Source organism: Emys orbicularis, chromosome 6, assembly GCF_028017835.1.
Source record: "Emys orbicularis isolate rEmyOrb1 chromosome 6, rEmyOrb1.hap1, whole genome shotgun sequence".
Taxonomy (NCBI): domain Eukaryota; kingdom Metazoa; phylum Chordata; order Testudines; family Emydidae; genus Emys; species Emys orbicularis.
The window spans coordinates 84,801,796-84,828,087 of record NC_088688.1 but is presented as its reverse complement, the minus strand read 5'-3'; the positions used below and the strand labels follow the sequence as shown (position 1 = coordinate 84,828,087).

Here is a 26,292-nt window from a genome sequence, read left to right as displayed (position 1 = left end):
ATTATGGAGAATGTTTTTCTTGCAAAATATTATGCCTGCCTTGATATTGAACAAAATCTTCAACTAAGGAATGGTGTATTTATTTAGGCCACAAATATGTGCGGAAGATGTGTCCTGGGATGGCGCTTCATCTCTTTCTCAATATATATCTGGTAGCGTTATGGGATATACTCCACTTGGTGAATACTCTAGCTCGCCTTCTTCGTCTGATGCTGCACCAAATATGTACTCACTAGCCAGCGCACGGTATAATTATAACAACTCTCAACACTACAGTCATTCCAGGATAGTTAATGAATGTGGCGAACAAATTTGTCCAGTCAAACAAGAGACTAGAAAGACTCCTAAAGTAAGTGAATACCTTCTTCTGTGAACTTTAAAATGAATAGTCACTACTTGTTCACTATTGCTTCTACAACAGCATTTAAAGGGATGTTGTTAGCAGTAATATAAACCAGATTTCGATTTGTATAGCAGTAAGATTATTTTTTTACAGAATCAAAGACCAGTAGAAATCTTTCTATGAAACTCTTACCATTCAAGTATGCACAATATTTTAAAATTCTGCGTATTTTATTTGTCAAAATAACAATATAATCATGCCAGTTTCAATTATTTTGTTAATTTATTTCAAAATACCTGTCGGCAAGTACATCTAACAATACAGACCACAAAAAAGCTTCAGGAAATGTTTTCTGACCAATAGATTCCTTACTAGACATACTAATACAGAACTTTGAGTAATAATTCATGTAAACTACAATACAGAAACGTATTTCCTACACCCCTCAGAAGTAGTACAAAAGCTTGGGGGAGTCAGGGTAATGAAGGAGCTGAGGGAGAGGGAAGTAGTTGCTGGGAAGGAGGCTGGAAGTGAACCTTGTTGGGTTTGGGTGGGAGAAATATGAAACAGGGTTTTTTTTGGAGGGGGGGCGGAATTGTTAGGGAGCCTCCCCCATGCAGACTCTGGCTGACCCCTAGCCTCCCCCATTCAGTCAGGCACATCTGCCCTGTCCCAGTACCTCCACTTAGCCAGGCACATCCTCACATGTCCCCATGTGGCCGGGCACTCCCGCTCCCATTAGCTCCTGCCTCCGTGTTGTCACCCCACTAGTGCCTGTGCCTCCACCCCAGTTTGTCCCCACCACTAGCTGTTCTGAATCCCAGTCTAGGAAATGTAGTCTGTGAGGCAAGTGGAGAAGCAGGTCAGCAAGGATAGTAAAGTGGGGGGCCAAGAGGTATAAAGGTGATCCAAGGAGTGTGTATGGTTCCCTTCCCCTGCAGGAAGTCAACCCTATTCCAGCTGCGCACTCCCAGAATTGGTCAGGAAAGTATGGAGGGGAGAAGAAGGTGGATTGGGGCAGTATCCAGAGTCTGGGAGACAGAGATGGGCAGGAGCCAAAGTAGTTCCCTTGGAAGAGAAGGTACTGGGTTGCAGGTAGAAAAAGAACTGAGCAGAGCCAGTATCCATGGACAGTGAAAAAGGAGTTGAACACGGGATTATGTCCTTGAGTGGAGCAGAACAGGGCAATGGCCAGCTGAAGTAAAGTGAGGCAGAGGATGGTACCCATTGAAGGGAAAGGTCTGCAGAAGGGAAGGCATAGAGGAAGGAGCTGAGATTAGTGCTTAGAGAAGGATGCCCCCCATCAATGAAAGAATAATGGAGGCAGTCTCCCTGTCTGTGGGGATTTTTTATTTGTGCATTTTAGAATGAATTTTCTGAAATTCTGAGAAAGGGAGGCAAGTCCCCCAAAAAGTTAAAAACCTGCCAAAAAGCAGTGTGATGTTAAGCCATTCTCTTGATGATTTTGGTCTGTTGTGATTTTTGAACTTGTTAGGTTAGCGATTTTGCAGGCAGCATGCAACTCAAGACTGCCTGTCCTGAAATTGCATCCACGTGGCTGGCCTCCTGCACCAGTGCTGAGCCCTACTGACTCCAATAAAACCCTGTCTGTGTGCGGGAGCCCACACATGTAGATACAATTGCAGGATCAGAGCCTAAGTATGCATTAGCATGAAGTGTCATGAGAATCTCAAAGTCCAATTGATTAGAAATAAGTGGACTAATTTGGTTTTTTTGTCCAAACTGAGAGACATGCAAAAACTAAATAGCAGAAATAACAAAATATAAATCAGATTTAATAATCTAAGATGTTCCTCTGATTTTTATTGGTCCTCAAACTGTGTTGGTTATTTTAGTACTAATTTAAAGTCCAAACTCTTAAGGTTATTCTAGTTAAGTATAACTAAAGTTATGGTAATGCAAATATGGTGATCTGACAAAGTGTAACTAAAAAATCTTCTGGAAAGGTTTTCATTTAACCTGCCAATTCATTGTTTCTTACAGAGGAGATCAAAAGGTGATGAGCAGAAATTGGACAATAAAAGGCTTGATGGAAGTGACTCATCAGACAGAACAGCAAATAGAAGTTCACTTCATACTTCTGTGTATGGCAGAGATGCTTTGAAACTAGGTACGGGTGCTAATAGTGGCTTAGTTAAAATATATGCAGTAGAAATTATAATTGTTGACTATTTAGTGGTTTCTAGTTTAGTGTGACTATATGTTTCTGAATCTAGAGGTGCCAAGTCAAGGGGTATGGGGAGAATACTTCTTCGGGTGACTCCCTTTTTGAGAGAACCATGAATAACCTTATTTGCTGACTCTACAACATAAGGTAGATTGATATGAAGAACTTCTTAGGCAAGCCAACTAACTTTAAAATTACTCCTAGGTTCACTGTTAAATTACTTTTTCTGCATCTTTATTATGATTAGTATATCAACATTTTCAAAATAAGTTATTGTTGACCTGAAACTATTCTTTGACAATCAGTGTGCTTGGATATCGTGACAGTTGAGGTGACATAAACATCTAGGTATAATTTAGTGAGTATAAACAGATAGTTGGCTTCTTTGACTTTATATGTTTTAATTAGACAGGTCTAATAAAGCCATGAACAGGAAATCAAAACCGATTCCAAAAAACGAGTCTCTTCCAAAACCTGCTTTTGAAGTTACCCTTTCGGATTTCCCTAAGTTGCAGACTCTGGGAAGCAATGATGTAGTGGACCTACAAAAACATAAATGGGGGCCATTATGCTCAACTGAAGGCAATACTGCACTCTTGAGACAACCAGTGAGAACACAGACTTCTGCTTTGGTGACCACAGAGGTTAGTTGATGTTTGTACTTTGGAGCCTTGTAGAGTATTTCATAAAATGACTTGTTTAGTGATTCATTAAACCACTTGTGTCATCAGTAGGGTGATTAAGTAACAAATAGCTTGTAGGGGGAAAAGAGTCTGCAGCCTGCCTTGCCCTGTCACTGTAATAAAGTAGGAGACAATTGCTTGAGAGTAGACTAGGAATTTAAACTATTACTCCTGGGGGAATTCTGCACCTAAAAATTCTCCACACAGTATTTTAAAATTCTGCATGTTTTATTTGTCAAAATAACACAATATAATCACTCCAGTTTCAATTATTTTGGTAGCTTATTTCAAAATAATTGTCAACAAGTATGTCAACAACACCCACAAAACAAAAAAGATCTCCCCCTTCCCCCAGGAGTAGAGTTACAGAAACCCCTACAACAACCCAGCTCCAGTTGGGAGGTACTGGAAGGGGCTGTGTGAGGTTAGGCAATCCACTCGCTGTGAGCTGGGCTCTGCAGAGTTCAGCAGCCCCTAATGGCAGCGAGCAACTCTGCAGCCCCAATTCTGCAGGGGAAACACAGAATTCTGCACAAATTTTGCATTGCACAGTGGTGCAGTTTACTCCTGTGGGAATTCTATATTAGCTAGTATCTTGCCTAATATACAGTAGATTTCTGCTTAATAGCAATCCTGATGTTAGCAACTTCTGGTTAATGACAACATATTGCTGGGAACCAATTCCAGCTCATTAACATCAATGTTAATGGGATTCGGATATTAGCAATGGCATGCTGCTTATTAGCAACTTTTTTGGAAGAAAGGTACCTCCTTTTGCAGGCAGGCCTGTGAGGCTACAGCCCAGAAGGAAGCAACCTGGCAAACCTGCCTGCAAACAGTGACCACATAGGAGGTAAGAGGCTGTGAGCTGGAATCCTGGGAGGTGAGGCTGTGGGCAGAGCAGTAGCAGATTTGTGGGGGGAGGGAGGACTGCAGCCTGAAAGGTGGAATCTGCACAGTACATCTTACTGAGCTCTCTGGGCTGTGCCCTGCTGTGGGACTGTGAATAGGGAAGGAAGTGCTGGGACATACTGAGCCCTGACCTCTGGAAAGCCTAGGAAACGGTACTGTGTAGCTGCATGAACCCCAGAGCACTCTTCCCCCACCCCCCTTGCTTCTGGAAAGCCTCGACATCCGGGCTGCAGCCCTCTAAGACTTCCTTCCCTGGCAGCTGCCTCACAAACCTGCTTTTCACTTCTTAGTAGGGCTGTCATGTGATTAAAAAAATTAATCGTGCGATTAATTGTGGTGTTAATAGAATACTGTTTATTTTCTACATTTTCAAATATATTGATTTCAATTACAACACAGAATACAAAGTGTATAGTGCTCACTTTATATTTATTTTTGATTACAAGTATTTGAATTATAAAAAACAAAAGAAATAGTATTTTTCAATTCACCTAATACAAGTACTATAGTGCAATCTCTTTATCAAGAAAGTTGAACTTACAAATGTAGAATTATGTACCAAAAAAACCTGCATTCAAAAATAAAATCTAAAATTTAGAACCTGAAAGTCTACTCAGTCCTACTTCTTGTTCAGCCAATCGCTCAGACAAGCAAGTTTATTTGCAGGACATAATGCTGCCCACTTCTTGTTTACAGTGTCACCTGAAAGTGAGAACAGGCATTCGCATGACACTGTTTTAGCTGGTTTCACAAGATATTTATGATCCAGATGCACTAAAGATTCATATGTCCCTTCATGTTTTGGTCACCATTCCAGAGGATATGTCCATGCTGATGATGGGTTCTGCTCGATAACAATCCAAAGCAGTGCGTACCGATGCATGTTCATTTTCCTTATCTGAGTCAGATGCCACCAGTAGAAAGCTGATTTTCTTTTTTGGTGGTTTGGGTTCTGTAGTTTCCACATCAGAGTGTTGCTCTTTTAAGACTTCTGAAAGCATGTTCCACACCTCGTCCCTCTCAGATTTTGGAAGGCACTTCAGATTCTTAAACCTTGGGTCGAGTGCTGTAGCTATCTTTTAGGTTTTGTGAAATCTGCAGTGAAAGTGTTCTTAAAATGAACAATATGTCCTGGGTCATCATCAGAGACTGCTATAACATGAAATATATGGCAGAATTTGGGTAAAACAGAGCAGGGGACACACAATTCTCCCCCCAAGGAGTTCGGTCACAAATTTAATTAATGCATTATTTTTTTAACGAGTGTGATCAGCATGGAAGCATGTCCTCTGGAATGGTGACCGAAGCATGAAGGGGCATATGAATATTTAGCATATCTGGCACGTAAATACCTTGCAATGCCAGCTAGAAAAGTGCCATGCAAATGCCTGTTCTCTCTTTCTGGGGACATTGTAAATAAGAAGTGGGCAGCAGTATCTCCATTGTAAACAAACTTGTTTGTCTTAGTGATTGGCTGAACAAGAAGTAGAACTGAGTTGACTTGTAAACAGTCAGTGCCTACATTGTTTTGTTTTTGAGTGCAATTATGTATAACACAAAAAATCTACATTTGTAAGTTACACTTTGACAAAGATTGCACTACAGTACTTGTATGAGATGAATTGAAAAATACTATTTCTTTTAGCATTTTTACAGTGCAAATATTTGTAATAAAAAATACTTTGATTTCAATTACAACACAGAATACAATATATATGAAAATGTAAAAAAAAATCCAAAATATTTATTTAATAAATTTCAATTGGTATTCTGTTGTTTAACAGTGCGATTAAAACTGATTAATCGCAATTAATTTTTATAATCGTGATTAATTTTTTTAGTTAATTGCGTGAGTTAACTGATTGATTGACAGCCCTACTTATTAGCAACTGATGGATAACAGCAACCCCTCAGATGCCAGCAAAAAGTTGCTATTAAGTTGAATCTATCATACAAAGATTTTTTCCCCCATGTGCAGTAAAATATCATGTGATGCTCACACCTGGGACCTTGCATGCTTCAGTAGCCCATCCCCTCCTTGTTCCCTCCAGCAATTTTCTTATGGAAAAAAAAATAAGGTAACAACCACCACCTCTGTGCATGGCATTGCCTGTGGATTAATGACTAACGTGCATCAGCTTCAGCCAGTCATTAATTCCCAGGAAATGCTCTGCACCTCATTTTTATTGCTAAAGTAAGGTAAATCTGTGTTCTGATTTGCATTTCGTTCACATAATTGCTGGAGCCTGAGAGCAGGAGTGTCATGGAACCTTTATGCCAGATCTCCGCTGGCTGGGGAGGTCTCCTGCACAGGAGGTATTCTCAGGATGCCATTTCTACCCCCTTTTAAGATTCTTTTATACTAGTTGCATGGTATAAAAGGGTCTTGGTATGGTTGCAGAATATCATCGGGCCAGATGAGTCTAAAAAGTTACGTACGTTGGGAGTCTTCTGTATTTAAGAATACAAAACAATATGTTGTTGCTTTGTAGGATGAAGCTTCAGTGGAAAACAAAGCTGAATCAAAAACTTATACAGAAGCAGGTTCAGTTTCCTCTTCATTTGATACTAGAGGTAAGTGCTGGAGAAACCCCAAAATATCTACCACCTATTTCGTTTGAATTGACTCTGCATCTCATTAATATAAAAGTTACGGTACTGCTGAATGTTTCTTGAGAATAGAATAAATGTGCAAATTTAAAAATAAAAACCTAAAGCATGGAAACTAACCAGTGAGAGATAATGAAGCAGTTGTTTTAATTGCTATGTAAATATCTTGACTTACCACAAACTACTTCCAAATATATGTAAATAATGGATTTCTAATGCAGCGGAGTTCTTAGCTTGTAGCAGATCTCTAGTTTAAATTTAAAAAATTCACATGTTAAAAGCAAAAATGGCAAAAAGAAAATTGTTCAGAACAAACCACTTTTTAATGCATTAATTTTTCTTTTAGGTCTTAGGTCTCCTCAGATTTATGTATAAGCTTATCTTGTGGGGTTAAGAATATTTTATGTTAATGGCTGAGTTTTTATATGATTCAAATCTATATCCATTTGTATTGCAGCAGAAATGTCTGCTCTCTCAATTGAGGTAACCGCACGTGATTAACTCTGTATATAGAATTCACAAGCTAATTGTCCCATTTTTGTCTGTGATGTCATGGACGTTTAAAGAGTAGTGCTGATGTACTGATTCTTGTGCTGCTGCTGCTTGGTTGGTTGGTTGATGATTTCTCTTAATTAACCAGGTTTTGAAGTCTAGTGATCTTTGACTTCTGATGTTAAGGGTACTCCTCAAGTTTAGTACTTTGCTTTCTATAAAAAAAAAAATCAGTAGCAAATCACTAGTACCCTTAACAACATTTAGTAAACCTTGATAAGCAAGCTTGTTTTGAGTGGTTGACTAGCTGGTTGTTAATAGCTGTCTTCTTTCAGTGGCTGGCTGAGTCCTTGCCATTATAAGTATATTTCATGCGGTTTTTCAGATAAAATGGATCCAATTCAGACTTCAGAGTCTGTTTCTGTGGCTGCAGGGCAGTGTCTTGAGAGGACAAATGCAAGGTCTTTGCTGCTTAAGTTTGGGACAGTGTGTCTCTCTCGCCTTGAGATGGCAGAAGAGTTGTGAATAGTTTTTGTCATGACCTTGCTGGCTGAAGGCCAGGATGAAAAAACTGGCTCAGTTTATTGGCAGAGGTCATCCGTGCCTACTTTAGGGAGAATAGAATGCTGGTGTCTGCTAAAGAAATAGCCAACTATCAGCAGTGTCATCCAGTATTGTGGCAAGACAGCTCTGAAAGTATGGCTGCCTCAGATCTCCTTGATGTAATCTCAGTACAGACTTGAGCACAGGAACTGGTAGCACTACTAGATGAACTCCTAATGTCTATGCTAATATTAGATTGATCTCTGCCTTTGATCCATTGCTTGTGAGGTGGTGGTGTCTTGTCTCTGAACCCCAGCAGGAGTAGATGGGACTTCCCTTTGGTAATTTTGTTCTTAGGGTCCATGTTGTCTCTCCTCCTATTGAATATGTAAATGTTGCCAATTAGGAAGGCTATTGAAGGGTTTTAGTTACTCACCCAACACAGCCAGTGCTGTCAAGACATCTGGTCAAATGTCATGGTATAGTAGAGGAGACAAGGCTGGTGAGATGGTGATGTTTATTGGCCCAACTTCTGTTGGTGAGAGAGACAAGCTTTCGAACCACACAGAGCTGTGTGGTTTGAAAGCTTGTCTCTTACCAACAGAAGTTGGGCCAATAAAGGATATTGCCTCTCTCATATCCTGGGACTGACACAGCTACATCTATACTACATAGGACGTGGATAAGAGCTAGCTGTCTGAAGTTCAGCCCAGATAAGACTGAGGTAGTGTTGGTAGTTTGAGTGGGAGAAAGGAGCTGCTGGCAGGAGGTTCTTAATGTGAGGATTCCTACTTCTCTCTGACTCTCAGGGCACTCTCAAACCTTATTTTTTTATCAGGGCTAATGCAGGGGAAGGGTGATGAGGTGGTATTTAAAACAAGGTTATGCTGGGGTGTTTGGTTTCTCATTTTGGCTTTATGGTGGCTGTTTTATATAAATTAAAAAATCTAACACTTAGAGGCTAGAATAGTTGGGAGGAGTGGTCCCCTTAAATTTAACTGCAGTTTTTCCAAAATTTAATTTTCAGTTCTTTTGCAAATAAAAATCAATGTCAAAGCCCACAATCTGTATAACAAACAAGTGAGCATGCCCAGTGGAGGAAAAATGTAGTAAGGAAACACCTTGGTCTCTAGCTGCCAAGGAACTAATTTGAACAGCAGTCAAAGAAACTAAATTAAAAACAATCGGAATACCTTGTCACTAATTGTAGAGGTGGTGGTATTTGATTCATTCGTAAACCTTTTGAATATTAAGTAGCTGGAGAAATAATTTACCTTTTAGATATTTCTGAATATTATTTTCTTTCCAGCAGCACTTCCTCCAACATCTGCACCTTACTCCACTCAGTCACATTTATCTTGGGCCACCATACTATCGCAGGCTCCAAAGAGAGTTGTTTCCTCACCAGCCTCTGAACTTATTTCCAGTAACCATTCTTGCAGCAAAGAAAAACAAGATGTTCAGGCAAATAGTAAGGTATTCAGATAATTGTCTGTTACACTCCATTGATCTAACAGTGGTTCTCAAACTGTGAGTCAGGACCCCAAAGTGGCTCACAAGCCCGTTTTAATGGGGTCGCCAGGGCTGGCATTAGACTTTCTGGGGCCTGGGGCTGAAGCCTGAGCTCCACTGATGGGGGGCCAAAGCCCTTTTAGGCTTTGACTTTGGGGCCCCCCCCGGGACAGTGAGGCTCGGGCTTTGGCACTCCTGCTTCAGTCTGCCCTCCTGGGGTTGTGTAGTAATTTTTGTTGTCGGAACGGGGTCATGGTGCAATGAAGTTTGAGAACCCCTAACATCATCCATTGACACTATTTAAAAAAAAAAAAAAGCCATTAATGTATCTGCAAACCAAATGCCTCTTTGCTAAGGTAGTTTAGGTGTAATTTTACACTTTGTTAGAAGTGTTGTCCATAATTTTAAGTTACACTTCTTTCATATCTTGCTGTCTTCAAAAGTTAAAGGTGAAACAGGGTCTCTTTTAGGAGGAATGTTTTCTGCCCAAATCACTGTATCCAAGGTATGCTGTGATAGTTGTGCAGTACGTTTACAGCAGTATATTCTCTGCTGTGCTCTAACTGCTGCTGGGTCTTAAATGATCAAACTCTGTCCATGTGTTATCACAATGTAGATTGGTTAGGGCATACTTTGTTGTACATGTTTGATCGTTTACATAGGTTTGGTGGCTTTAAAAATATTTTTACCTTTATTCTGATACTAGTCATCTGTAAATAGCTGATTTACTCCACTCGTGGTCTTTCAATAGTCAAAAACAAGAAATGATGCTAGTGAAACTGAGCCTGAAGAAGTATCAGAAAAGAAGAAGAAAAAAAAGAAAAAGAAACCTAAATCAAATCCTGAAGAGGAAAAACCTCAAAATGAAAGCTTTATAGTACAGGAACCACCAAGGATTGAGGTACAGTCGAATGTTTTGGGAATGTGTGCACATTAAGGGGTTGGTATGTGATTTCTAATTTGTAGAAACCTGGATTCAGATCTGTGGTGTAAACTGATTCTGTAGGTATATTTAAGAAGGTAATTTTTCTCCTAGTCCCAAAGTACAGTTGTGACTGGAATCCCAGGGGAGCCAGCTGAGGTCACTCAATTAGGGTGAACTGCAAAGAATGGGGCAGACAATACCCAAAGCTGGTGGATATTCCAATACTTACATTTACCAAGCCAGCACAAAGCAGCTTCCATAATAACCTCACTGGTTACCCAGAAACAACAACACAGTTCCCTTAAAGTAACCCAGCCTCAGGCCTCCACCTAGGCATCCAAGTCAGATATGATGAGGATTAATACACCTTTACCCTGATATAACGCTGTCCTCGGGAGCCAAAAAAATCTTACTGCGTTATAGGTGAAACCGCATTATATTGAACTTGCTTTGATTCACCGGAGTGCGCAGCCTCGCCCCCCCGGAGCACTGCTTTACCGTGTTATATCCGAATTCATGTTCTATCAGGTCGCGTTATATCGGGGTAGAGGTGTAAATCTTATTCATCATGCAAAAAAAGTTCTATCAGTCCCAAAGGATCGGACACATTACCTCCCAGGTCAATGAATGTTCCAGATCATACCTAAATACACGCTTACAGCCAAATCTTATTAACTAAACTAAAATTTATTTTAAAAAGAAAAGGGAGAGAGGATCAGTATACATACAGACACGAGTCAGTCTTGAGATTCAGATTCATAGCAGAAACAGTGAGCTTTGTAGATACAAAGAGTTCTTTCAGAAATAGTCCATAGGTTATAGTCCAATGTTTATATTTCAGGGTGGTCGATTCAGAACTGGGATCTCAGTCCTTGTGGCTTCGGCTTCCCCTGCATGAAACCTCAAGCAGATAAACGGGATCGGGACCCAAGGGTCTTTTATACCATTTTCTAGCAGCCACTTGACCATACAGTTCTGGGTAAACAATAGGCTTTTGATGTAACCTTCTGTTTCCTAAGCACCACCAGTAATTAGTTACACAAATTAACATAGGGCAATTTATCCATTAGGCAGTCTATCACAAACTTCAGAGAGACAAATAGACATTGACATTATTTCACCCAAGTTTCATCTAAATGTTAATGCTCCCTTTTGATCTCTGAATTAATAGTTCTAGTGACAGACAGGGACTATCTGTTTACATGGCTAAAGTTTGAGTGCACACGGACAATTAGTATCACTTCTAACAATATAGGTTTGCATTTCAAAGTTCTAGCCAATCTAACATCAAATGGCCATAATTACCATTTCTAATATGTCTCTACAGGTTGGCTCTGGGTTAGTTAGCCTGCAAGCTGTTTAACCCTTTCTGGACGTGTGTTACACTTCGTATAAGATTCATTGCAATTATCTAACAGCGGTAGCAATAATTTGCATGGTTATATTTTAATTAGACAAAGTGACAACAGTCTATTACAAAACCAGACAAAACCCTAACTAAGAAGTTTGGCAAATCTGACTCTGTATGTGACAACAGAGATCAGAGGGAAAAATAGGGTGTGGTAGCATGACACTTGCACCTGTTATGTCCCACTGAATTCCGCGCTAGTACTAGTGATTCCTCTACAGGATTTGCGACCGTAATGTGCATCATGACTACAAGCAGCCAAAACATTCAACATGGGATTTCTTTTTTGGTAGCAAAGGAAGCAATTAAAATCTGCTGCTTACTACACCTCTACCCCGATATAACACGAATTCGGATATAACGCGGTAAAGCAGTGCTCCAGGGGGCAGGGCTGCGCACTCCGACGGATTAAAGCAAGTTCGATATAACGCGGTTTCACCTATAACACAGTAAGATTTTTTTTTTTTGGCTCCCGAGGACAGCGTTATATCTGGGGAGAGGTGTACTTTGTTACATTGTACAGCTAACAGTGTCTCATATGCTTCAGATTAAATATTATATTGGAGCGGGGGAAGATCCAGTTGATTTCTCCAATATAATTATTCAGGAGTAAATCAGATGTTCTGCTAGGTAAAGATTACACATGTATATTTTTGTGTATTACATTTAAAAAACCAAACAGAACCTTTTAATGCTAAGTAGTAACTCTGAACATTTCCCCCCTAAGATTACAGAATTGTTCCTTTTTGTGTTTGTACATTAGCAACATACAAAGTGCTGTCCAATTTTTGTTTCTCTAGTAAATGAAGCAGTTTCCATTTGTTTATGTGGCTATTTCCTCCTGCAACAGTGGGGGGGAGAGGCTTTTTCAAAAATGTGTGGTAAAATGTTGAACTGACTGGGACTTGGAGGGCAGGATGTGTAGGACCTCAGAATACCCTATTTTTAGAAATTGTCTAGATTTTAAATTGGTTTCCCTTTTAAGATTTTTATATTAACCTTAACTCTTCCACCTTACCTACATATAACCCAATTTGGTCTTCAGATTCATGCAACTCCTGCTGAAATTGATCAATATGAAGTCACAAGTACTCCTGTTTTTATCTAAATGGTATATGCTTAAAATAGAGCTATTTCAAAATATATGTGTAATTTGGGCAGTTTAAGGTTACTGTGAGAGCATTAATGTAAATTTGTGTTTTTTTTCCTGTCTCCAGAAAAAGAGAGTAGTTCTAATCAGTATTATTTTTACTCTAAATTCCTATTGTGGATTTTATTAATCTATTTTATCAGTTGTAATTTAGCTTTTGCACAAATAAAACTGAGAAATAATTTTCATAGATGCAACTTAACATTCAATTTATTAGTGTATTTTAAAGTTAACGTGATTGAAAACTGTTAGTGGAATTTTTGAATATATTAAAAAAAAACAAAGTATAGTGTTATGCGGCTAATTGGCTGAGCAAAGAAGTCTTTCACTCAGCTCAGTGACGTCAATTTGTTCATTACAGATATTTGAACACCACATCCGGTCAGGTCCAAAACTTGATGTTCTAGGTATCACTAGGCAAAACTCCAATTGATTTGGGTAAAAATTGAAAAAACCTGAAGTGGGAAATAGAGGATCCATGGAGCTCCTTGAACCTTGCAGCAGCTCCAGCTACCTCTGTAATGGTCTTTAGATTGAAGAACTAGTTGATGGCAGCCCTTAACACTTTCCAGTATAACTATATCACCCATCTCAGCTCTCCCCATCCTCCAAATACAGTTTAAAATTGTTGACATCCTGAATTACTTTACCCTCCCAGTCTGAGAAGAGAGAGAAAAGAAATGAGAATGTGGGGAGAGGGAATAGGGAGGAATGAGTAGGCAGGCCATTCGTCCTGCTTTTGAAGGTTTGTTCCTGTCTGGTACTGAGACAAAATTGGATGTGGCTTCCAGCAGAAGTGGAGTCATGCCATTCAGAGAAGTACCGAAATGTTGTATCCTGGGAATATGTGAGGGGAAATGGGGAGGGCACACAGAGCCCATGGCATGGGGAGAATGGGGGACCACATTATCTCTGGCCTGAGGTGAAAGGTGGGATGACTGCAAGGAGTCCCTGAGATTGTGGGAGATGGGAGCATGGCATACAAGGAGCTTGTGGAGGGAATGCAGGACGTCAAGGAGTCTGTAATGTGCTTTTTTTTTTATGCTCTCAGCCTACAGAAGCAACAAGTGTGTGATCCTCTAGTTTGCTGAATATTGTATACTGCATACATGCATTCTCTGTGCTGTTGTTTAACTGTAAATGTACATAGTCAATAGTATCAAAACGTGCATATACTGATTTCTTTGCGTGTTCACGATTCCATAGTCCAAAGCTTATGGCACTCCCCTCTTTTGTTCCCCTTCTCTCTCTCACCCGCACTTTTTAAGGCAAGACTACATAACTGGAGGCTAGAGTGGGAAATGTGGGCTTTGTAGTTCAGAATGCTTGTAAATGATCTAAAAAGTAACAGAATGGCTCTTTTAACTGTCCATACTAATTGGCTGCAGTACTGACTGCACTCAGAGTACTAGAAAAGATTCAAGTTCTGGCATCTGTCAATGCAAACGTTTTTTTGTTTTGTTTTTTGTTTTTTTAAATTCCTTTATATCTGAACTAGTTGCTGCCATATGCAAAATCTGTGCCTTCTGCAGCTTTTAAGCATTAAGACGTTAATAGTTGAAGGAGCCGCACTGAGATCCGTGAACCTCTATACACCAAAATAGATGTGTGTTTCTTTATGTGGAAGGGAGGGAGAGAATATATATTTGATTTGGAGCTGGGAATTTGGCGCTGATTGTCCTCTTTAAAAACAATGGCTTGTATTTTGTTTAGGATGCTGAAGAGTTTCCTGACCTGGCAGCTGCTTCTGACCGAAAAAACAGGGCGGGGACTCAGAAATCATCCTATGCTCCTCCTGTTAGCAGAAGGCAGCCTGAAGTAAGAGATCTTGTCAGATGACTCCCATACACTTGCTTTGTATCTCCAAAAACTGAACAGAGAAAAACGGAAACTTTAAAATGTTGAATTTTCATATTAGTTGTGCTTCGATTTGGTGAAGAGGCTTGCTCTTAGACTGTGTAAGGGAAAATGGACACAGGTGTCTACTGCATTGTTGTAGCCATATTGGTCCCAGGATATTGGAGATCAAGGTGGGTGAGGTAATATCTTTTATAGGACCAACATCTGTTGGTGTGAGACAAGCTTTTGAGCTTACATAGAGCTCTTCTTCAGGTCATATGTAAGCTCAAAAGCTTCTCTCTCACCAACAGAAGTTGGTCCAATAAAAAAGGTTATCTCACCCACCTAGTCTCTCAGGTGTCTGTCTGCTGAGTATCTTCAACTTCTGGCTCTGCAGCCTGATCAGTGTTAAATCTACTCAATTATATATCTAGGGCACCTAGAACACTACATTTCAGTGCCAGTCTGCTGCAAGGGTAAGAACTGTGCAGCTTTTTGGGAAAAGTAATCTACCTGCATATGCATTCCTTTCACTATTTTCCACTTTAAAATTATTCTGCAGTGAAGGAGCAAGTCTAATGCTTGATCTATACTTTCAATTTATGTCAGCATAACTATATCGCTCAGGGGTGTGGAAAAGTGATGTAACTATATCAACCTAACCTCCAGTATAGTCAGTGCTGTATTGATAGGAGGGCAGCTCTCCTGTCAGCATAGATAGTGTCTTAGCTAAGTGCTACCGTAGCACTGTGAGTGTGTGGACAAGCCCTAAGCCATTTCTGTGTTTCACTGGAGTAGTGTTTCTAAACCTTTGGGCTGTGACCTGCAGGGGGATGACAAAAGACAATCGGGGGGTGGGGTGTGTCACAAAGTATTTAAAAACTTTCCTTCTAAAGCAAAAAATATAAAATTTCCAGAATAACTTGGAGGCAGCCCAAACCTTCAAAGTTTGTGAGGTAAAACATGGTCTCAAAACACACACACATCATATAGGCTTGTCATATTGTTTTTATTGTTATAATAAATGTAGAGGGGTCTCAAAAATATTTTTCACCACCAACCAGAAAAGATTGAGACATTTGCATTAGAAGAACTTAAATACTATCATAGTAGGCAAACTAGAAATACTGAAGAAAGAGAGGGGGCTTGGATGTAGTTGACCAGTCTAGCAGCCAATGAATGCTCACTTTCTCAGAGGAAACTCATTGCTTACTATTTCAGGTCTGGGTCACAGCTCCTGTTACTGTAGGTAGACTTGACTACCACATGTTCCCTTTATCCCCCTGCAGATATTCATATTGCTTACATTTTGGTGGTTTAAGTCTACAGAATATGACAGGAGTCTAAACATTTTCTGTTCTTTCTTGGCACTTTCTTTCTGTCTTTAAATTTCAAAGGTACATGTAACCAAAGAGTCCTGTGACAGTCATTATCGAAATGATGCATCAAACTTGGGAGCTGTTGTAACACCAGGGAAACATGCTTCATCTGCTATGTTGGAAAGAAAAAAACCTCAGGTAAACCAATTCCCATTGAAACTAAGTGATCATAGGCTGAAATTGCAGAGAGAACTGGCATGTTTAGCAATAAGGACCAAAAGTTCAAGCTTAAATGCAAGTATATATATTTTTGTATCTACAGTAAGTGGCCTGATTCTTTAGTTGGAAGCACTTGGCACCTGTGAAAATCAAGCCACTTTAGGTTCTCAGATGTGAAAAAAAAATTGGCCAATGTATCTTTTCATTTGTTTTTGCAGTGTATATGTTTTAAGTACAGTAACTCCTCGTTTAACGTTGTAGTTATGTTCCTGAAAAATGTGACTTTGAGCAAACTGATGTTAAGCGAATCCAATTTCCCCATAAGAATTAATATAAATAGGGGAATTTTTTTTCACCAGACAAAAAACTATATATTACATAGATATACACACAGTATATGTTTTAAACAAAGAATTTAATACTGTTCACAGCTATGATGATTGTGAAGCTTGGTTGAGGTGGTGAAGTTAGAGGGTGGAAGAGGGAGGGATATTTCCCAGGGAATGCCTTACTGCTAAATGATGAACTAGCACTTGGCTGAGCCCTCAAAGGTTAACACATAGTTGTTAATGTAGCCGCTCACACAAGGCAGCACGAACACGAGGAAGGAGAGACAGCATAGCAGACAGAGACAGACCCACACCTTATGTGTGGGAGAGAGAGAGATGCACACTGCCCCTTTAAGTAAGCTGACCCACTCTTAAGTGCATTGTCTTTTTAAGTGGATCAGGAAGTTGAGACAGCAGCTGCTGCCCCAAGCTCTCTGTCTCTCTCCCTCCGTGTCCCCTCCCTGCTCTATATGGAGAAGGGGTAAGCGGGGTGCAGGAGCAGGGGGGAGGGGGACACCCTGACATTAGTGCAGCCGTTCCCCCCCCCCCCCCCCGCATAGCAAGCAGGAGTCTCTGGGAGCAGCTCCAAGGCAGAGGGCAGGAGCAGCACATGGCAGTGGGGGGAGGGACAGCTGAACTGCTGGCAATTGATAGTCTGCTGGGCGGCTGCAGCACAGGGAACTTAGGGGAGCGGGGAGCTGATGGTGGGGAGGGGGCTGCCGGTCCACCCTGGTTACAAGCCCCCACCAGTTAGCTGCAACGGGCTGCTCTTCCTGCAAGCAGTGGACAAAGCAGGCAGCTGCCAAACGACTTTAGAAGGGAGCATTGCACAACTTTAAACAAGCATGTTCCCTAATTGATCAGCAACGAAACATTAACCGGGATGACTTTAAGTGAGGAGTTACTGTATTGGAGATTGTCCCCTTAGCCCATCTGATTTGATCATGACATGCCCTGTCCTAAACCAGTGTCTTAAGAATTCAGGAACAGTTTGAGCTGGAGTCTTAAGGATATTGCACACCCAGAGATTATATTCTCCCTTCTACATCCAACCATAGGCACCTCATTTTTAAGTTGCGGAAGGAAAGCAACTTCTGTTTAGGGCTACAGTGCTGCCCCCAAGCTACCTTTTTAAGACATAAGAGAGAGTGACATAAGCTGTCTTATTCCAAAAAATTCTTGCTGGATCAAGCTTGACTTGGATTTATTAGCATTCTACTGGGTCTATATTGTTCTCTATAAACTTTGAGAAATGCTTTTACTGTTTCAGTGGGCTCTTCAAAATTATTTTCAACTTGATATCAAACAGGTAGTAGTAGGACAAGCTAGTAGTCAGCCATACAGAGCTAGGTTGTAGCATAGCTCTGGTAATGGAAGTAAATCAGAATGCCCTAGTCTCCTGCTTCCTGGCATGGCTTGTTATTGGTTTGGTACATTACTAAAATGATGATGGCTGGTGCTATGAAGGAAGGAGGAGTTACAAGGATGTAGGAAGGTAACCTTGGTTTGGACATATTGCTTACTCTGGCATGGTTTGTGTACAGAAATCAAGGAGGACCATGGTCCTGCAGAGATCTTCTTGTGTCTTATTTAGGTATCTAGAAAATAACATTTTGTTAGTACTGTCTGCCTTAAGCCTGGCCTAAACTTAAAAATTAGATTGACTTAGCCATGTTGCTCAGGACTATGAAAAACTTTGCACCCGGAGTACAGTGGTAAGGTTGATCTCACCCCTGGTGTAAACACAGCTAGGTTGATGAAAGAATTCTTCTGTTGACCTCACTACCACCTCTTGGAGTAGTGGATTAACTACATCCATTAAAAAAACCCTTCTGGTGATGTAGGAAGTGTCAACGTTACAGCAGCACAGCTGTAGTAAAGACATACCCTAAGTTTCACGTGTCTGCCTCTGTTAGGTTATTCATTTACAGCTTCTATAAATTTGGATTTAAAATTAATGTTGTCTCTGGATAGAAGAGGTATAATGCCAGCCATGGAAGAGGCTACTTGCTCACCTTCTTGGATTGAGACACAGGAAAATAAAGCTATTTGTCAGATGATGGCACATTAAAGTGGGAATCACTAGAGAATTCTTTTCAAAGAAAGGCATTGGGAAGGGTGAGGTGTCTGCACCAGGCCCAGATGCTGAAAAACAGCTGCTAAAACCAAAAATGCATCAACATATTTATCATATATGTTTCTGAAGTAAAATTAGTAACTCCAATAAGCCTTTAGTAAAAGGTACCTGACATACTTCCCAAAGCAGAAGCCTGTTCAGTTGTGAAATGACTGCTGATGCTAGTGTAAAGAGATCTTTGGTGCTGTGTTTCAGTAGGTGTCAAAAAACATACATCATTAATCCAAAACAATCACTGTTCCAAAACATTAAGATTTGTTGTGTTTTTTCACTTTAACTTGTTTTGATCTTTAAACACAAGTATTCCTGAATGAATGTGTCCGTAGTATATTGTATGTCACAAGAAATGCAGCCTCTTAAGATCTGAAATGGGACAACACCTGTTTTATTCCTGTCTTCCTTAGGAAGCTTCTAAGAGCAGTGGAAAGAAGAGTCAGATTCCAGTGAAGTTGGATTTGGGAGGCATGCTGGCTGTATTGGAGCAGAAGCAACATGCAGAGAAATCAAAACAGTCCTCAAAACCTGTGGTGCTTTCAGGTACAAGCTATGATTAGATTTCCTTTTTTCATGTCAACTGTGTTGGTTTCAAATATGGGAAATTTAAAATTAACCTCACTTTGAATATGTGGTAATTGAAGAAACATACTTCACATTTGTGATAGACAAGAAAATCAAAGTGAAGCAAGCTATATATGAAAAGTTAAGATAGATAACATGGGGATGGAGGTAGGGAAGAACCACAATTTAGCTGGAAAATATTTTTTTCAGATGGTTCGGAAAGATGACTGAAAATTAACCTGAAAAGTTGGCAAGAGGGGACATATTTGGTCTTTATTCTGGTTTATGATGTATAGGGATAGTCAAAGTCTATTTCAGCTTGGCATTTTGCTTTTATTTTTAAAACTTAAAACTGTCAGGTCTTGTTTGCTCTCCCTTTGCTTGAGGTCTGCCTTATTGACAATTGGGGAACTGATAGGATTATGACATTACAAGAGGCAAGACTGGAACCTGAGCAAATGAAAGCAAAGAGAATTTCAGTCAGTTTCATTTTTTTGAATACTGATTTAACTGAAATTCCTGACAAACCAGTCTCTTGGAAGAAAAGCTCTCTGGTAAAGATTCAAACTGTTCCATCCCAGCCCTTTCAGCTGAGGGCTGAGAACTCCCACAGCAATTCCCTGGTTCGTGGAAGAGTTATCTAGGCAAAAACAAAAGACAAGACTGTAAGAAGTGTCTGTTAGTTGTAAAGTAAAAAATGAGCAAAAACCTGGCTATGGTGAGGGAAAGAAATGCTTTCAGGCTTTATTTGTATATCCTAAAGAAACAAAAATGGCACAACACATTGCATTGTAGATCACCTATAAGGAAAACTTGCACTTAACTACATTAGTTCAAGTAGGAAAAACGTAGTAATCCATTTCTATCACTTGACAATGATTAAGAATTTCTCTCCTTATTTTGGAATTGTGGAAACAATGTACTGAGTTGAATGAACTCTAAATACAGTAAAATTAATTTCAAATTTTTTTTTATACCATGCCATTCTTGAGATTTCAAATGAATAACTGGAAATATCAATTATCGGTGTTTTTTGTCTTTGTTCACTGTGAGAACTTGGAATACTTTATGTATAATCTCTCCTAGTATTAAAGGCAGCCAAAATATAATATTGGAGAGGTACTAGCAACTACAATTGTTAATCCTAAATCCCAGAATAGTTTTAAAAAGTACTTGCATGAGGATAATTTTAGTGTGGATCGGAGGGTGGGGACAGGGCGAGTGATGTAGCAGGAAGTAGAGCATCATGAATCATAGCGTCTGCTCCTGTAGTAGTAGTTACATTAGATTACCTGTGCCTGGTGTTGTCTCGTAAGAGGGATGAGACTATCTTGGCTGTACCTAGGAGGGATAAGACAGCTATTGCATCATCAAGAACTTTGAGACTCAAGTGCTCACAATAAATCACTTGAGACTGAGCCAAAATTTGAGTCTGGCTTATAGGTTGTGAAATACCTTTATGCTAACAGCTGATATAGCTGCAAAGTAGTAAAGAGAATAGGAAGTCACAGAAATCTAATAGTGTGACAGATAGCGTTTATCCACGTTATTGCCATTCTACCTTATACTTCTTTTTCAGAGTATGGTGAAAGTGAGAGAATGGCTCACTCATAGTAATTAAACAACTTTAAATTTAATAAAGGATGTTTATATACAAGGACATTGTCATCTTAAAGAACTGGAAGGAGATCACATCTTAACTATGTTAAATTACCGACTTGTTTGACAGCTTCAGAGCTTATTAAATGTGTTAATTGGTCCTAGAAACAACAAATAGTAATCTCTTATGATCTGCCTTACATCATAGTTTAAGTTTTAAATCATCAGCTGATTGGTTCTTGAGTACTTAAATTGAGCAATATCCTTATTTTTTATTATATCTATTAACCGTTAGAGGGTAAGACAAATACACTTGGATTTATTAATGTATGAAGGTAAAATGTTTGACTCTAAGGGCTACTTGTCAAAATGCTATAACCATATACAAATGACAACAGTATTTTTCTCCAGGCTATGAATACACAGGTGATATGCATAGTTTGTGACAGATATATAGGAGCTTCAGGATTTTATGCATACTCCTGGATCTGAAGCAGCACATAACCTTTAGCTCTACCTACACACACCTTTTATATTGAAGAACTTCCTTGGCTGTGTTCTCAACTCAGTTCTCATTTACTAAGTCTAGCCTGAATCATAGAATATCAGGGTTGGAAGGGACCTCAGGAGGTCATCTAGTCCAACCCCCTGCTCAAAGCAGGACCAGTCCCCAACTAAATCATCCCAACCAGGGCTTTGTCAAGCCTGACCTTAAAAACCTCTAAGGAAGGAGATTCCACCACCTCCCTAGGTAACCCATTCCAGTGCTTCACCACCCTCCTAGTGAAAAAGTTTTTCCTAATATCCAATCTAAACCTCCCCCACTGCAACTTGAGACCATTACTCCTTGTTCTGTCATCTGCTACCACTGAGAACAGTCTAGATCCATCCTCTTTGGAACCCCCTTTCAGGTAGTTGAAAGCAGCTATCAAATCCCCCCTCATTCTTCTCTTCTGCAGACTAAATAATCCCAGTTCCCTCAGCCTCTCCTCATAAGTCACCCCCTAATAATTTTTGTTGCCCTCCGCTGGACTCTTTCCAATTTTTCCACATCCTTCTTGTAGTGTGGGGCCCAAAACTGGACACAGTACTCCAGATGGGCTTCACCAATGCCAAATAGAGGGGAATGATCACATCCCTTGATCTGCTGGCAATGCTCCTGCTTATACAGCCCAAAATGCCGTTAGCCTTCTTGGCAACAAGGGCACACTGTTGACTCATATCCAGCTTCTTGTCCACTGTAACCCCTAGGTCCTTTTCTGCAGAACTGTTGCCTAGCCATTCGGTCCCTAGTCTATAGCAGTGCATGGGATTCTTCTGTCCTAAGTGCAGGACTCTGCACTTGTCCTTGTTGAACCTCATCAGGTTTCTTTTGGCCCAATCCTCTAATCTGTCTAGGTCCCTCTGTATCCTGTCCCTACCCTCAAGCATATCTACCGCTCCTCCCAGTTTAGTGTCATCTGCAAACTTGCTGAGGGTGCAGTCCACGCCATCCTCTAGATCATTAATGAAGATATTGAACAAAACTGGCCCCAGGACTGACCCTTGGGGCACTCTGCTTGATACCGGCTGCCAACTAGACATGGAGCCATTGATCACTACCCGTTGAGCCCGACAATCTAGCCAGCTTTCTATCCACCTTATAGTCCATTCATCCAGCCCATACTACTTTAACTTGCTGGCAAGAATACTGTGGAAGACCGTATCAAAAGCTTTGCTAAAGTCAAGGAATAACATGTCCACTGCTTTCTCCTCATCCACAGAGCCAGTTATCTTTTCATAGAAGGCAATTAGGTTAGTCAGGCATGACTTGTCCTTGGTGAATCCATGCTGACTGTTCCTGATCACTTTCCTTTCCTCTAAGTGCTTCAGAATTGATTCCTTGAGGACCTGCTCCATGATATTTTTTACAGGGACTGAAGTGAGGCTGACTGGCCTGTAGTTCCCCGGATCCTCCTCCTTCGGTTTTTTTAAAGATGGGCAGTATATTAGCCTTTTTCCAGTCATCCGGGACCTACCCCGATCGCCATCAGTTTTCAAAGATAATGGCCAATGGCTCTGCAATCACATCCGCCAACTCCTTTAGCACCCTCGGATGCAGCGCATCTGGCCCCAAGGATTTGTGCTCGTCCAGCTTTTCTAAATAGTCCTGAACCACTTCTTTCTCTACAGAGAGCTGGTCACCTCCTCCTCATGCTGTGCTGCCCAGTGCAGCAGTCTGGGAGCTGACCTTGTTTGTGAAGAAAGAGAAAGCATGAGCAGGAGAGCGCAAGAGGGGAGGACTCCTGCCTCTTACTGAGAAAGCAGGACAATCCGAGTTATCTTGAGTGCCTATACGCAAATGCAAGAAGCCTGGAAAACAAGCAGGGAGGGGGGAGGGATAGCTCAGTGGTTTGAGCATTGGCCTGCTAAACCCAGGGTTGCGAGTTCAATCCTTGAGGGTCCACTTAGGGATCTTGGGCAAAATAAATACTTGATCCTGCTAGTGAAGGCAGGGGGCTGGACTCGATGACCTTTCAGGGTCCTTTCCAGTTCTATGAGATAGGTATATCTCCATATATCCCACTTCCCCACTTACCTCAGGGCTTTGGTCTCCTTCCCCTGGTGAACCTAGTTTAAAGCCATCCTCACTAGGTTAGTCAGCCTGCTTGCGAAGATGCTCTTCCCTGTCTTCGTTAGGTGGAGCCCGTCTCTGCCAGCTCTCCTCCTTCTTGCAACACCATCCCCATGGTCAAAGAATCCAAAGCCTTCTCTCCAAAGGGAAGAGAAGCTGTCTTGTATCAGCTTTAAGTAATCTGAGTGCACAGTAGCTAATCAGCTCTGAATAACGTGCTTGATATTAGGAAGATACTATGTAAATTCCCTTGAAAGCTCTAAGAAAGCTCTAAGTAGAGAGATACAAAAAGTGACTTGCAATATTTTCTGGAACAAATATAGCAAGTTCACTCTGCTGTTACTTCTGATGTCTTATTCATTGATGTACTAAGGTAAAATGATTTCTGTGCAGATCCTGAAAATTTCACAGACTTGATGCATCTAGAAATTCTTATTGGGAGCATGTTAGAGGAAAGATGGTCCAATGGTTAGTGTAGTTAGTGTGCTAACTTGGGAGATCCAGGTGCAGTCTGTGCTCTGCCATAGACTTCTGTGTGACCTTGGGCAAGTTGCTTACTGTCTCTGTGCCTCAGTTCCCCATTTGTAATGGGGATCATTCTTCCCTACCTCATGGGAGCATTGTGAGGATAAATACATTAAGGATTGTGAAATGCTGAGATATGATGATGGGAGCCATATAAGTACCTTAGATATCTCATTATTCATTTATTACTCTCCAGTAGAAATTGGGTGGTGTTGGCTTGCAAGCAATTCACAAATAGGAAGGGTGGAGGAGGTTAAACACATTTAACTTATTCACAACAAATAATTCTAGAAGCTCTAGCACATCCTTGAAGCTACCATAGAATCTGTTTGTGGAAGTGGAGAGGACAAAATCCCAAATGGCAAGTCGAGTAGAACTTTTAGGTTTCCTAAAATTTCCCAAATTGGGTTGGTATGATATTGAATGTAGCCTGCATTGCAATATTTAGCTTAATTTCTTCTCCATATTTTTGAGATTGAGATCAGAGCTAATTAAGTTGATGGTATAATAGAGATGGGTGAGGTCATATTTTTTTGGGAAGGAGCTGAGACAGACTAAAGCTCCTCCCCCTTCCCCCTCAACTCATAAATTGCATAAAAAGTCTCTATATGATAGGGGACCTGTTGCATTTACACTAATGACAGCCAAACACTAAATTTGCCTTAGATTTTGTTCAGATGTTAACACTGAGTTACAGCTGTCTGATGAAAACTCTCTTATCTCAGTTGGCGGTGCCATACCATTGCTTTCAAAAGAACCTACAACAGTAACAAAAAATCAACAATTAAATCAAGGGAAGACACCACATAATCCACTGGACTCCAGTGCTCCTTTGGTAAAGAAAGGAAAGCAGAGAGAAGTCCCCAAAGCAAAGAAACCAACATCTCTTAAAAAGGTGCTCCAATTTATTACCTTTTATTAAATAGCTCTACTATTCTCTTTAACCATATCACCATCATCTGTTAAATGTATTAATCTGGATTTTAGCCTTGCTACAAATTCAGTTTTAGATAGCTTTGATTTAAAAAAAAAAAAAAAAGTCTTTGTATATGATCACGCTAAATATATTATTCAGTGTTCCAAATCAGCATTCTCTACTCGTAACTCAAGCCACTTTCATAGCACAAGGACTGTATGTATGAAAAGGTGCTCAAATTTTTGGGATGGGGAAACGTATTAAATACCAAGTTCTCTAGTTTAGCCAGGCTGTGCTCAGTGCAGGTTTGAGCATGATGGTCTGATTCCTAGCATAAATTATAGCAGCCTGAAAGCTTCTCTAATCTCTGCCTGGTTGCCCATGGAGCTTTTATGGAAGCTGAAAATAAAAGGACATCCAGGCCCCTTCCCATACCTCTTGGGCATCTCTTTTATACTGGGGCCAGTGGCATAGCATTAGTTCAATATCACCTGGCATTCCTTAGTCCAAGGAGATCCTCATGGAGCCAGTTAGGATGGCTTAATAACAACTCTGCACTGCTGAAGTTCACCTGAAAATTGTACAATATAAAAATTATAGCTAACAAGCCGTGTGCCACTTGCTGCCTTGGACATCACCACCTTTTATCAGTTTCAGGCTGTAAACTTAAGGGATGGGAACAATGTTTTGTGGGCTCTTTTTTTGTTGTTGTTTTGTTTTTGTTGCTGTACATTGTTTAGTACATTTAGGAGCCATTGTAATAGAAGTATCTGGTTTTGCTTTTTCTGGTTTTCCCCCCCCTCTAATAAAGACTTGTTTTCCCCCTCTTGCAACTGGGCCCTGTGGTGTGAGTGGTCACAAAGCTTGGACCAGTCAACTGAGCCAGTAGCCCCATACATGTTACCTGCTGCATAGCAAACTAGGGGCTGTTGCAAATACAGGGAGGGATGACTGATTTCAAGAAGCTGTCCACTGCTCTAGCTGTAGCAGCACACTTGTAATGTGTCATCAAACTGGCTCCAGTGTTACACAGCTTTCCTCATTCCCAATACTCTCCTTTATTACCCTGTACCACCACTCTCCTTTCCTTTCGTCTTCTCTGTACCCCTCAGATGTCTTTTTCCTCCCTCCCCCCTGCCTCCCCCCCACAGTTAAGGAACACTGACGTACTACAGACTGACTGGATTTTACATAGTAGGATGTGAGGGAGTAAAGCCTCAATCCAGCAAAGTATCTTAAGTGTGTATGAAATTGGATTACTCTCACATTTTATGTTCATACTTTAGTGCTTTTTAGCTGCCCCTTTGTTTTGGGCCAACTTTTTGCTCTAACTCATCGCTACTCTTCAGCTTTTCTCTCAGTCCTTGTAGTTGGCCACCAGAAATTTCTCTTCCAGTTACGATGGTAGCCATTAGAAAGCATTAATGTAGGGGCAGAAAATTCATCTTTTCCCCTTTGATACAGAGGCAGG

At 40.5% G+C, this 26,292-nt stretch overlaps 1 protein-coding gene across 1 annotated transcript in view; it reads left to right on the top strand.

Moving 5' to 3' along the window:
• Nucleotides 1-26,292, top strand: part of SECISBP2 (SECIS binding protein 2) — a 49,984-nt gene that overhangs the window by 7,996 nt on the left and 15,696 nt on the right. The window contains exons 4-13 of the mRNA XM_065406166.1: nucleotides 88-349; nucleotides 2,348-2,474; nucleotides 2,940-3,175; nucleotides 6,619-6,700; nucleotides 9,081-9,247; nucleotides 10,035-10,184; nucleotides 14,480-14,584; nucleotides 16,003-16,122; nucleotides 19,014-19,146; nucleotides 24,631-24,800. Of these exons, the coding sequence (XP_065262238.1) occupies nucleotides 88-349; nucleotides 2,348-2,474; nucleotides 2,940-3,175; nucleotides 6,619-6,700; nucleotides 9,081-9,247; nucleotides 10,035-10,184; nucleotides 14,480-14,584; nucleotides 16,003-16,122; nucleotides 19,014-19,146; nucleotides 24,631-24,800 (1,552 nt within the window). The remainder of the gene's footprint in view (nucleotides 1-87; nucleotides 350-2,347; nucleotides 2,475-2,939; nucleotides 3,176-6,618; nucleotides 6,701-9,080; nucleotides 9,248-10,034; nucleotides 10,185-14,479; nucleotides 14,585-16,002; nucleotides 16,123-19,013; nucleotides 19,147-24,630; nucleotides 24,801-26,292) is intronic.